Source organism: Medicago sativa, chromosome 7 (genome assembly GCF_051527215.1).
Source record: "Medicago sativa cultivar Bolivia chromosome 7, Bolivia_mono, whole genome shotgun sequence".
Taxonomy (NCBI): Eukaryota; Viridiplantae; Streptophyta; class Magnoliopsida; order Fabales; family Fabaceae; genus Medicago; species Medicago sativa.
The window spans coordinates 87,585,250-87,598,896 of NC_140755.1; the positions used below are offsets into that span (position 1 = coordinate 87,585,250).

General features: G+C 32.4%; 1 protein-coding gene across 3 annotated transcripts; it reads right to left on the reverse strand.

Annotated features, from left to right (window-relative positions):
• Positions 1 to 5,884: 5,884 nt before the first annotated feature.
• LOC146909789 (Integrase-type DNA-binding superfamily protein) lies at positions 5,885 to 10,089 on the reverse strand. Of its 3 annotated transcripts, none has more exons than XM_085723842.1 (9): positions 9,823 to 10,089; positions 9,470 to 9,552; positions 9,338 to 9,346; positions 9,130 to 9,218; positions 8,605 to 8,678; positions 8,486 to 8,536; positions 8,158 to 8,219; positions 7,354 to 7,982; positions 5,885 to 6,302 (listed from the first exon to the last, which is right to left on the reverse strand). In XM_085723842.1, exons 1-9 carry the CDS (start codon positions 10,017 to 10,019, stop codon positions 6,249 to 6,251), a joined length of 1,248 nt encoding a protein of 415 aa, XP_085579968.1. In that variant the 5' UTR covers positions 10,020 to 10,089; the 3' UTR covers positions 5,885 to 6,248. The 3 variants fall into 3 exon arrangements, with proteins under 3 accessions (XP_085579968.1, XP_085579967.1, XP_085579969.1); XM_085723841.1 differs by having other exon boundaries at positions 7,354 to 7,988; XM_085723843.1 differs by having other exon boundaries at positions 7,354 to 7,988; positions 9,325 to 9,346.
• Between the last annotated feature and the right edge of the window lie 3,558 nt (positions 10,090 to 13,647).

Here is a 13,647-nt window from a genome sequence, read left to right on the forward strand (position 1 = left end):
TCTTATGTTAAGGATCAGAGGGAGAAGTTGATAACACATGACAGACATAAGGTAAATATTGAAAGAATTTGTTCTCATTCTTTTTACTAATGACATTGTAAGTCATTGGTCATGTAATAAATTAATTAACCAAATATTTGTATGTCGATAACCACACACTTTTTCCCAATCTCTTCTAGAGCTAATATCAATTGTGTCTAAAGTCTCTTTTAGAATTTATATATCTCTGTTTCTTGTTCGAGAAATTTTATCTTTGAAGTAGCTCACACTTCAAGTGTGACTAAGACTCATTTTCAATATTGGATTTATAAAGAAAAACCTTCATTTTGATTAATCCTTTCCCACCATGGGAAATGTGATGTTTTACCTCCAAATGGAGGTCAAAAATGTTGCAAGAGGTTTTTTTGGTTTGTTGGTTCATGCAACAAAATTGAATGGAATATTAAATTGAACTTTGATATTACACCTCCCATGTAAAAAAACACTACTATCTACACCACTAAAAATCAAAACAACTTCAATGACAAATCAAATACAATTCACTCACGTGTTTCTCTCTTGCTTTAGAAACACAGTTTCGATCAAACTCAGTCTCTTGCTTACATATTGTTGCTTTTGATTGTTGAATGAATACTCCTTTCAATGGCTAATCTGGAGCAATAACATTGGAATATGAATAGGGTTTTCATTTTTTTTTTTGGTTACTGATTTTCATTTCCTTTCACAGATGAAATGTTAACAAAATTAAACCGTGCTTTTAAATTCTCAATCAACAATCAAGGCAGTTAATTTCTCAACACAATAATTGATTAAAATTATATTGATCGGTTAATGCCGTAAGTGAATTACACTTGCTTTTATTTCTAATTGAACCGAGTTTCTTACTCTTCTTGATTCTGAAACTTGAAGAACTGTGGAAAATTGAAAGTGTGTTTTTCTAGTTTCTAAATGAAAAATTGGGGGTTTTGATTTCTGGGTATTGGAGAATTTGAAGAGAGAATTTTTTTTTTTTTTTAAGTATTGAATTTGGAAGTTGTTCTTCCAATGAATATGAACATACACGATGAAGGCCAGAATTCAATAAAATAAAATAAAAAACAAATAAATAAACTACTATATTCAATTTGTGTGGGGTCTAAATTTTTGTGGGTGTTGCAAAACCAAAAAGTTTACAAAGGGTGACAAGTCAAAAATCCCAACCATTCAATTTTTTTATCATTAAATCTAAGGTTAAAAAGCCACTTTCCTATGGTGGGAAAGGATTAGCCTTTCCCATGTTAAATGCCACCGGAGTGGAGTGGATATATATTATTTAGTTAAACCTTTTTGAATCAATGAATGCAAATAATAATCGGTTTGCTAAGTTATGCACATGAATTGTCTTTTGAATTTCTTTCACATTGTTTAATTCGAGGATTAAGACGGGACACTAATTATACATTCCAGCAAATTTCTTTTTCCCAATTGTTTATTCTTTTTCCCTAATATTGAATAATTTAATTCATTATAATGACGCTTATCGAATGAAATTGTAAATAAATCGCATGTTATTCAAGATATATACTTCATAATATATGAAGATTCATATCAAAAATATACTTCAATATTTTCCGAGGATCTATCTTAGTAAATTACACCAAAACTCAATTTTAAAGGATAAGAGCAATGATAATTTCTTAGGATGATGCCAATTAATGTTGCAACATGCAAAATAGCATGCCATCAAATGAAAATTGGAAGTTTGCATCTTATTAGTATCAATCTTACAATTAACTTTACATGCTTAATGAATGATTCTGTTATGCATATCTACTGTGTGTGAAGATGTGTTAGATGATTTTCGATATCAATTGTAATAAACATACAATACAATACACATTAAATGATTGCAATGGATAATCAAGAAAAATAAGTTTTTATTCGAATTAGTTGAACAAACAATCTCCTAAACATTTATTGTGAGTTGACGATAAATAAACATGTGACCGTCCAGTAGTTAACTTGAGATCTTGGAGTGTGCTCCTCTCAAGGTCTCGAGTTTGATTCTCTCTAGTGCTAATTTCGGTGAGCAAGTCCATACAAAGTTATGTTCTGCCTTTAAATTGGGTCTTCGTAAGTGGACGGTGAAATTAGTCCTCTCGAAAGTCAGTTCTTAGATTGGATACCGAGTATTAAAATGAACATGCGACCGTTTAATTGATCCACATGATGGGTGTTTGTGCGTGCAAATATGTCTATGTATAGGTTCTAAAAATTGAGAGATTTACTTCCTATTTTTTCTTTCATTATTTTTTTTTTTATAAAAAAAAGTTAGGACTTCACAAACATTACCCATTCGTAAATGATTGAGTTTAAGCAATTAATTAACTAGAAGAATTGTTTAGAATAACATGAATTTAATTTCGATTGCCGCGTAAAACAATTTTTTATCATACTTTACTCACCTTTGACTAAACTTCGAATTACTATGGTCTCATTACTTTAAAAACCGGAGGGTTCACACGAAAAATCACACATACATTTTACATGAATTTTATTTTCACATTTTTAACCTCCATACCAAAAACTTACGATATTATCGTTAAAAAAACGTGTCACGGTATAGTGGGGGTTGTGGAATGCTTTATTTGCCATATTGGAATTTGAGGCGAGTCAAAATTGGCCGTCTCCGTGTGGCAACTGGTACTTGCATGCATTTGTCATGATTTATTTATTCTCAAGCCACCGACGGCACGGTGCAAGATAACGTAAAATATTGGCAACTTGAAGAGATATTTTTACATTGGCTAAAATAAATCATCATACATTATTTTACTTTTTATTTTCATTTTCTCACTTAATTTTTTTTATGAGACGAAATGAAACAATTTCTCTTAAATAGTCTCTTCAACGCTCATTATTTTATTAGTTTAAATTAACGTGTGTCTACACTTTAAAAATTGAACTTACATCAAATGATAGAACATACAATAATTTCGTTCAATAATAAGGGAATAAATATTAGAAAAAATGTTAAAAAAGGTATTGCTAACATCTTAAAATATGCACATATCGGTCTATTTCCAATATATCAAATGATAGAACATACAATAATTTCGTTCAATAATAAGGGAATAAATATTAAAAAAATGTTAAAAAAGGTATTGCTAACATCTTAAAATATGCACATATCGGTCTATTTCCAATATCTCTCTCTAAAGCAAGATTTTATATCTAGTCCCACTTTACTCATGTCCCCTGCTGTGCTTTACTTGACGTGCTTATCTTTTAAACTTGGAACATTTAAGACATTAAGAGAGCAGCAAGACAATACTATCTATCATCTTAAAAAGACGGCGAAGTTTCAAAAACAATACAAAAGAGGAGAAACACTTATGTGGACCAGGACCAAGAATTTTGGTTTGGTCACACACAAAGAGAGAAGAGAGGAGAGAGAGGAGAGAGGAGAGAGAGGAGAGAGGAGAGAGAAGAGAGAGAAAATGGATAAGAGAAAAGAGAAGAGAGAGAAGGCAAATTCTTGTGTATGTGACCAAACCAAAATTCTTGGTCCTGGTCCACACAAGATTTTCTCTACAAAAGAGTACGAGTGCATTTATTACTTCAAATGTTCATTGAACTTATCACAAAAAGCAAAGCCTTTTTTTAGATGAATATCTTCCGAAAGCTTGATGTTTTGAAGTAGTGTATTTTCAAACGCAATTTGCCATCCAAAAATAAACTTCAGAACAATTTTTTACCGTTGCTTAGTGAACAAAATTTGAAGGTATTAGTAGTATTGCCCTTTAAGTTTGTTTGGGAGCTTAGAGAGAAGGCGGGGGAAGGCTTGTAAAAAAAGAAAAGGAATAAGTAAAAAGAATTGAAAGTTATGAGAGGGGAGGGACTCTCGGAGTTTAGTTTTCTTCATAATACATAATCTTCCTAATTTAGAATAACTAAAAAATTGTATTAGAGGTGGAGTTTGAAGTGTTTTGGGGGGATTCGAGTAAGTGTTACCAATCCAATCTATATTGTTATAATACTTTCAAAAGTAAAAATACATTAACCATAAGTATTAATTCATCATTCTCTATAAAAACACACTCAAAATTTACAAGATTTCTCTATTTTTTCATATAGTCTCATCCATTCAAAACTCTCCATCCCTTCCCTTCCAAATTCTCAACAGAGCCTTAGATAGATTTAGGCTTAGTTAAGGCAAACACACCATAAAAAACAAGGATCCCAAAGAGTTTATTATAGATAATAACATGAAATTTTCAAGCCAACAATTTGGAAAACAAGCCTAGGCAAAGCCACCATAGATAACAGACAGGCATCCCACCAAAGTATCTCATCTCGGCAAAAGTTATTATGCATAAGTCATTTCCTTATGCATCCTGCATAAACATTTCACAACCATCAGATTTGTTGTACACCTATATTTTTCTCTCTAGACTCACAGGATTGCATACTCCTTTTTCCCTTTTTTCCATCAACGGTAACACACAGTAGAGTTCAATTGACCAACGATTCAGGATTCATGTTTCTTCTCGCTATCATCGATGCCCATCTCCAGATCTCACACGATTCACAATTCATGATCTCCTTATTCATATTTCATACCCAAAGGTTGTAATCTTTCTGAATTTCATTTAAAGGGATTCCAATGTGATCCATTCAAACCGTTTTCTCACAAATTCAATTCAGTTGCTATGAAATCATGTTTATTCTCACCAATCTCAATTACAAAAATTTAATTTAGGCATATAGTTTGCATCAGTTTCAATGCATATGTGAAATGGTTGAGAACAAGTTTTCAAGCAGGAGAATGAATATCATTAGTCATTACGGTGGCGGCCATCAAATTGATTTTTTTTTTTTTTTTAAGGATATTGAGGATTATACATTTAGACACAATATTGCAACATTTAATCCTCAATATCATTTCTCCTCCTCCAATCGTGTCAGTCCAAAACTGAATGATGGCAATGACTCTAGGTCCTTAGTTTTTTTCACCTGCTGGATCAAAGAAAACCATTAAGCACATCTAATGGTTTTGGAGTACAACTCACAGAAATCATTTCCACAGTAAAATGGTTTTTGAGTCCAACTCACAAAAATCATTTTCACAGCAAAATGGTTTTGGCATAATTTTATACAAAACATACTATAATAAGGACATTTGTGACCAACGTTATTTTTTTTATGTTAAATATTGTTCTTATAACTTGATGCTAATGAGCTCGATGGTGTTATAAATTATAATAATTATAATTGAGGCAAACATAGTGCATTATATTGAATCCCTGAAAAAAGAAAAAAAAAAGTGCATTATATTGAAAATCTACAAAAAAGTAAAAAACAAGATGATATTGTTCATTTTGTTTTCCTTTTCACCGTCATGGTTAAATACAGTAAAAGGATTGTAATTCACACTGGAAAATATGTTGCACGTTCTTCTCCTTTTTCTTCATTCCTACCCCACTCTTGCAAATTTACAATGAAACCATAAAAAAGGGAAAAAGAGAAAATCCTAGAATGGATAAAAAAAATGTTGGATTGGCGAAATAAAATCCAATGTGTTAAATCCTACAGTCACGCCACTCATTCACCAATATAAGGGGGGTGCAGTTATCATGCATAAGGGTGTACGAAGCAATTATGTTGGGCAACCGGGCAATGGGCTGAGATTTATGCAGGGTGCATAAGGACTCCTTATGCATGACAACCGCACCCTCTCATCTCAAGTCATCCTTTAGCCAACTACTATATTCATCCTACGAGTATTTCTATTTTTTTGACAAATCCTACTAATATTAAAGTTCTAGTAACCAATAATAGAATATATTACCTTTTCCAGAAAAAAATAATTTGATGAAATATATTAACGCCTTAAAAAAAGAAAGGAAAAAAAATCTATGCAAGTCAATTGACGACCTTGTTCTTGCATAATTTCATTCCACCTCTTATTCTGTACAGAATATTCCGCAGAAAATCAAAATTTGTTTAACGCTGTCTGCATATACATGATAGAGATATCAACTGATACATATCTGACTTGAAATGTAAATATCTGTGCTATAATTCTATTACTATATATCTATCTCACAATGTAAAACTATGGTACTTTCTTTTCTTCCAACTCAGCAACCCATGTGATATTGCAAAAAGCCACGGGGGAGAGTTTAGAACTTTACCCTGTTGTTTGTTTGGTACAAGCTCAGCTTTCAGGCTCTTGCTTTCTTCAATTAGAAATTCGGATGTCCCAATCACTCCCGTGGCTGAAACATAGTGTAGGTTGAATCGGGCTCCGTCTTTGTAACCTGCACATTAATCCCAATGTTCTTGGTAAAGTGAACCTACAAAGATGTGATAAACAATTTTTATCCTACCATTTACAGTCCTCTCAACTCATTCTCCTACACTAACTCAACCTTACAAACCAGGTTTTATGGGGCTGTATGGAGATATATATTAATTGTTTCGTGTAACCAGTGGTTCTGAATTAAACAATTATAGTCCCTGCCAACTTATTATTGTCAGATAGAGTTTAACTACTATAGGGCTGCTTTTCCTGAATAAATTCTTCAAACTGTAATTTGAAAAATTATTGGCTCTATACTTCCTAGCTTCATTATACTTTCAGAAAATAGCTGATAACATTCACATTAGGTTCAGAAATATGTGATATGATTATGGACTCGTCAGCAAATGTTGTTTGGCCTAAAGTTGCATTAATTATATTGATCCCATAACCAGTTTGGATGGACTTCTCCAGAAGTACTTAAGAAAAAGTAAGTATCAAAAGAATCTAAAAAAACTGAACTTATGAAACAATAGTTTTTTGTATATGTTGAAATTAACTTGCGCATCTCAATTTTTTGAGAAGCTCTCTCGTATAACTTCGCATCTATAAAATTAAAGGAAGTGTTTCACAAGTAAAGAACCATAAATGAGAGCTCCCAGAATAAACCAATTTAAAATATTGGCTGAATAAATTTGCTGACAGTAGTAACACTATCATGTTGGTCTAATGGCAAAAGAAAACATATCTTCATAAACATGTTAACATAATATGCAATCACCAGACTCATAAAAGTAAAAATAAAAGCTATATTATGTAACACTTAAAAGAATATTCAGTGAGAGCGTATTGATGCACAAACACTCAAGCAGACTATATCGAGTCTTGCTAACTAAACTTAAATAATCAAGAGATAAAAAGCATTAAATGAAAGTATTAAACTTGTCTTGCAGATCATTACGAAGACTGTTATAAGTAACTCACTGAGCCTTTTTAGCATTGTTAAATGAGATTTTCATGTGATCTTCTTCGTTGTAAATAAAGTAAAATACTTTAGTCATTATACCAACCTCAGCTGTACGAGAAAGGCCAGCAGGAAGCATGGGAATGAGAGATGTCCAGAGAGCAGGATCTACCATTGGATCAACAGTGTTGTAGGCTGTCAAAAGTGGTGCTGACAAGAATGATGTCAATGGGTAAACATTTCTTTGAAGAGACAACGCCTCACTCATTCCCATTGCAATGCCAAGTCGATCATTGCTGCCATCATGATTTGAAGGTTTCTCTACTGCCTTCCCACGATCCAACTCATTGACTATATTTTTGTTTTCATTCTCGTCATTATCAGTGCTATTTTCCTGTCTTTTTGCCGCTTTCTCTTGCATGCTCTTGTAAGCAGCAGACTGTGACAATATACTTAAGGCAGAGATTGAAGAACTTTTATGTTTTTTCTCATTGTGCAGCGGTCCTAACTCTGGCATCTTGTATGGTTCTGTCGGTTGGACTTTCTGTTCCAATGTTTTAAGTTCACAGTAAATATCTCCAGCAAAACCATGTTTCTTTTCTTCTGATAATCTTGTTCCAGCATCAGGGTGTCGATTCTTATTAGATCCCCACCATTTGATGTGATTTGTTAAATCAATCTTTCTTTCTACGCAGAAACCACTAACATATTCACTTTCCGCAGCTGAATTATCCCCTATACCTTCAATGTTTGTAAAAAGGTGAGACGATAGTGATCTTGCAGGTAAAACAGTTTAAATTAATTGAATAATATAACTTTTTCTCCACGTCAAAGATGCACAAATGAACATGGTTCATATACTCCATTCAATAAAATATTAGCTTGGACATAAAATTCGATTACCACGTACCGTAATGTATACTACTGAAGTAATCAGATCCAGCCATTCGACCATATGATGGCCCCCATCGACTAATTTATATACCACCACATGCAAAATGAAATGCATAGTTCAAGTTAGCATCAAATCTATGTCAAAATCTATAAATCTATGTCAGATACACCAGATCAAGAACTGTAACTCCACAGTAAAGATGAGAAAGACAAGCCAGCTTGGTCAATGAATCATTAGCTCTATACAATTTTGCAATACACGCGCAGACTTGCCAGATAATGGAGATAAAAAAAGAATTTAATTGACAGACGATTTCTGCTAAAACAATTTGATGGATCCACACCTGGAGAGTCCACGATATTTTGATAGTCCTCTTGAAAAACCACTGCTCTTCCTGCATCAAGCATATCACGTAAGCAGCAATAGGTTACAAGCTAATATTTTTGTGAGAGATATACACACCTCCGCAAAGATGCAAGGTATTCTTCTCTCGAAACGTTCTGCATTTCTTCGAGATCTCTTGTATAATCAGTCACCTGCAACACACAGATCAAACTTGGTATAAAAATTACTCTATTTACCAGAAGTGCTTAGATAAGGCCCTTTTCCTATCAAGAGGGCACTGGATTTAATGGTGTCAAATATGAAACTCTAGTTGCCAACCAAATTTTCCATTTTATGATTCTTAACCAGCTGACATGTCAGGGGGAAAAAACATCATAATCATAAATACTAACAGATAAAAGAATGGAGGTAACTCTAGAGTCACCAGCTCCCAGATCCACTAAAAAGTGGATGGGTAAAGAAAAACTCTAGTCATTTCACAAAAAACCTTTTGATGAAAAATATGAAGCAGGACGTGAGGGGCCACAATTTTCATCAAACAAAAGGAGTACACGAATCACAAAACCAGATGACATTTCAATTAAGGCAACAAATCAAACCGTCTCCAAATTAAGTACAAAACAATTCAAGCAATAATCTTACTGGGAAGTTAATGAGAGTCCCAGGACCCCAATATTTCAGAGCAGCAAGGTCATACGCTCTAGCCGCTGCTTCCTCATCATCATACGCCCCTATCAAAAACACACCGGCGACAAACATCGCCACATAACCAATATTAACAATGCATTAAAAAATTCAATTAAAAACCAGAACAAAAGAATAACAAGAGAGCATCACATTGAAAACTCACCCAAGTATACTGCCATCACCACAAACACGAATTCCCGGCCAATCAATTCATGCACAGCACAAAAACAAAAAACATAAGCAATTTCATCTTTACACAAAACCTTAAACCTGACTTATGTTCAACAGTCCAAACCTTGTTTTCCTTTCTTATTCTGATTTTGATTCCATGTACTTTTATCCCATAGATGCGCTTCATAACGACCAGTCCATCTATGCCTAATACACACACAATTCACCAAATTTAGTAACAAACAATCAAACAATGTTAACTAATAAGTAATAACCTTTGATCAGAAGCATCAGTGCGACAAAGTTAATAACTTGTAGAATAAATTGAAATTAAGTTAATTAAGTGAAACTTATAAGTGATGATCCTTAACATATTTCAACGGAGAAGCTCAAAAATCAAATCCAAACTGAATCTAAATCTAATAAGAACTTGTAGAAAACGAGTTGATTGAAGTTGAAGAGTAGCTAGCTAGGTACCTGGTGACACCACGGTAGATGGAGCTGCGTTTACCGGCGGCACACGGAGGCATTTTACTGATTCGTTCTTTAGCAGTACAACCTCTCTCTTTCTTCGCTTTCTTCAATCCTCTGTACAGTAAAAGCTGATCATTCGCCGCCGCCACTGCTTCTGATGTCTCCGCAGACTTGCCTGGATCGGAGGAAGACGAAGCCATCAGAGAAACTAAACCCTAACCAGAGAGCTAGAGAGAGAAAATGATAATTCCGTTATTCAGTTCAGTGTGTGAGTTTGGAGGAATTCAGAGAGAGAGAGTGTGAAGAAGGAGAAGAGAAGAAGAAGGTGTGTATAGAGTTACGGAAATGTCCTTTTGGGGTTTTGAAATGACGTATGGCTTAATTGGATAACGGCTAGGACGCTCTTAAGGGTAATAATGTCATTTGAGACGTTTTATTATTGGTGTGACAAAATCATGCATGTTATACTTCGTGTCACTTGTAACTTGTCTGCTGTTGGCTCCATTTTTTTTCCAAACCAAACCCACCTAGTCACTACCTGTCACCTCTTATAATCAGTAAATAATTAAAATAATCTATATTTTATTTTAAAAATTTTAGAAATACACTTTCTAATTCTCCTTTTTAGCTTATTTTTTATCAATGAAATTCATTTGGACTGGTGATCACAACTTTATATGAAATTGTCCATATATAGTAGTATCTCAGAATCTGTTAATTTTTTGTTAATTATATATAACCCTTGTTTTCTTAGTTACACCTCTTAAATACAAAATATTTAACAATAATATTCAAAATATTTTTAGCCTAATTTACTTTTTAAAGCTCGTTATATATCTTCCATTAACATTTCATTGTATATGTAAGTAGCATTTTACAAGAATGGTACGTACGTGTGCAAACATAAAAAAATATTTATAAACATACACAAAAACTCAGTTTGAGTACAATATGCAATTGCTGAATTACCATATTATGTCAACTTACATATTTTAGTTTACGACTAATCTTAATTAGAGGTTTGAAATGTATTTACGTGAGTTGAGTTAACATTTTTTTTTTTTAATTTTGGTCAGATATATTCCTATATATGAACTTGTTTCATTTGGGTGCATGTGAAGTTAATTCACATATACCCCTACCGCATAAAAAATGAAAGACTTAAATTGACAACTTAAATTCAAAATGAGAAGAGAAAGGTAAAAGAAAAAGAAAATGAGATTAAACGTGAAATATGACGAAAATCAGTTATGTGATGAGGAAATAAAAGAGAGGAATATGAAGGGAAATTAGAAGAGTGGGAATATGAGAGAAAGGAGACCGAGAGAAGAAAGAATATTTACAAGTACATAATTAAATAGGTTAAACATCTGCAATTTAAGAATTTTTTGGTTACTTTGATTTACTTTTTGTGAGCTCAAATTGCACATAGTAGCATAATAGCTTCATGTGCTATTGAGTAGTAAAAAAAATGTTTTTTAACGATTAGGTTTTTTAAAATTTATATAGTTTGTTGAAGCTTCATTCCTTAATTTTAAGTAATCTCGATTATCACTGAACGGGAAGAAAACGTCAAGGATCATATATCTTGATAAGTAAGGAACCTTAAATTCTTTGCATTGAAGATGCACTTAGTGCATAATAAGATTTGTTAAAATGCTCAATCTAAAATGACTCTTAATCATAGGTCCACCTAGTAAATCATATGTCATGATATTCAAGTAGAAGTGACATGGGTGTTATTTGGATAAACAATGTAAAGCGCTTAAAATATAAGTTCATAAGTGCTTATGTCAAAATTATATATATATAAACAAAAAAAGATAAAAGTAAGTCAAAATATTTTTCAGATGAACTATTTCACAAATTATTATGTAAAGTTCATGAAAATAAGCTAAAACAATTTGTGGACATAATAAATTGGTTTTATAAACTTTCAAACAGTTTCACAAACATTTTTGTCAAGTAATAAGCTCAAATAAGTCAACACAAACATATCTTGAATATTTAGAAAATTATGACGAAAATGTTTGTATTTGTGAGAGGTTGTTATGCTTAATAATTTCAGATTATAGTAAAGTATATGCCAAATTGTTGAGTTTGTCAAGTAGAATAATTGGGAAAAATCAAAATCCACCTCACCAGACACCAAGGACTGGCTGATCAGAAAATTCAGGAGTGATTCTGTTTATAAATGTGTGTGGGAATAATTTAATTTTGACTGCTTTTTGTGAACCGGTTGAAAAATCCTCAAGATGCTATTACATGATTGCATGCAAAACTTTACTTTATGTAACGGTCATTTCTATAAAACTTACAGGACTATCGTGGTTACAATATTCTTTTGCAGTGCCAAAGTTCTACTAACTTCTGTGCGTGTGTTTAACTTTTACAGCATTTTTTATTGCAAGGTTAATAATTACTACAAGGTTAATTATGCTTCTCATTCCTCTTTTTCGTTTTTTATTACAAACGGATATAATAAAAACAAACAAACATATAAGTAAAGTTGATTTAAGTTGTACGTATACAACAATAATGTAAAATTTCTTAAAAAAAAAAGCAATAACGTATGACTTTTTTCCTCATACATTTTCAATCAAATCAACTCTATTATACTACATTTTAAGATTAATTCCTAAAATATGTTTACAATATCTCTTTGGTGTTCCCTCAAAAAAAAAATATCTCTTTGGTGTCATATATATGATTTGATTTTTGTGTAAAAAAAAAAATTATACCTTCTATATATAAAAATTAATCTCAAATGAAAAGAATATTTAAAACATTCTATCAATAATAAAATTGTTATTTCTGTTATTTTGTTTTTTTTACGTGAATTGGATTTCAGACCCTCATCAAAGCAATTTACAACCATTCTAGGGAAAATTCAAACGTACGATGTCAAACTTTTACTTTGAGCTAATATATGAATTTTCATGATTATTCTATAAACTACTTACATATAAAAAAATAATAAGTTATATACATGTATCGAATCAAATTTTACAATGTCACTTTCTTCCTCTTTCGGTGGAAGGGTAATTGCTCAAACTGTTAGAATTTGAAGGCTTTTAAAATGAACGAATCCAAAGCTTTGAGCATCAGTAGACCAACATGTTAACTGTTTGTTTATGGAAGAAAAAAAAAATCCTAACATCCACATGCTTATTGTTTGTCTGTCGTATTTCATATGGACCCAAGAGCAAGAGCTCAGAGATGGCACTTGAAGATACCGTAAAGATATGGTTTGCGTAAAAGGCATATTTTTTTTTTTTTTCTGGACAGATTGTAAAAGACAAATATTACCCTAATTTTTTTAGAAAACTCAGTTAAAAAAGTTATATTTAATTTGTAAGCCTATACAAAACATGGAACTGTGGTATCCAAATTTTTTTAACCTCATTACGATTAGGTTTGTATTCTATTCAGCAAATATTTTCCAATTTGAGCGTACAAGGCAGCACAAAATGTTGCTTCGTAAGAAAGTGAGGGATTTTTTTTCTTTCTACCCTCCAGAATTCTCACGTTCGCGCCCTTTGCATTTTTAGTTTTACCCTCGTTCATATTGTATATATAATCTGAACCAAAAAAATAATGTCCCGATTATATAATCCAAATCAATATGATGTACTTATTTCCTATGGTGGTGCAGGAGATAGGATCTTGTGATGCACTATGTTATATTATGAGATGGTTGCCTCGGTGGGACTTCACTCATTTATTGGGCCTTCATGCCATAATAATATGGTGCTGAGTTTTGCTACTGGACGACAAGAGAATTAGAGCATTGCTCTTCTCCCATCTTTTTTTGCCCATTCTCGTCCA

Coding starts and splice junctions, on each gene's coding strand:
- LOC146909789 (XM_085723841.1), bottom strand. CDS start 10,019: ATGGCTTCGTCTTCCTCCGATCCAGGCAAGTCTGCGGAGACATCAGAA. Junction 8,537..8,604: donor TACCTTGCATCTTTGCGGAG/GTGTGTATATCT, acceptor TGCTTGATGCAG/GAAGAGCAGTGGTTTTTCAA. Junction 7,989..8,157: donor CTTCAGTAGTATACATTACG/GTACGTGGTAAT, acceptor CAAACATTGAAG/GTATAGGGGATAATTCAGCT.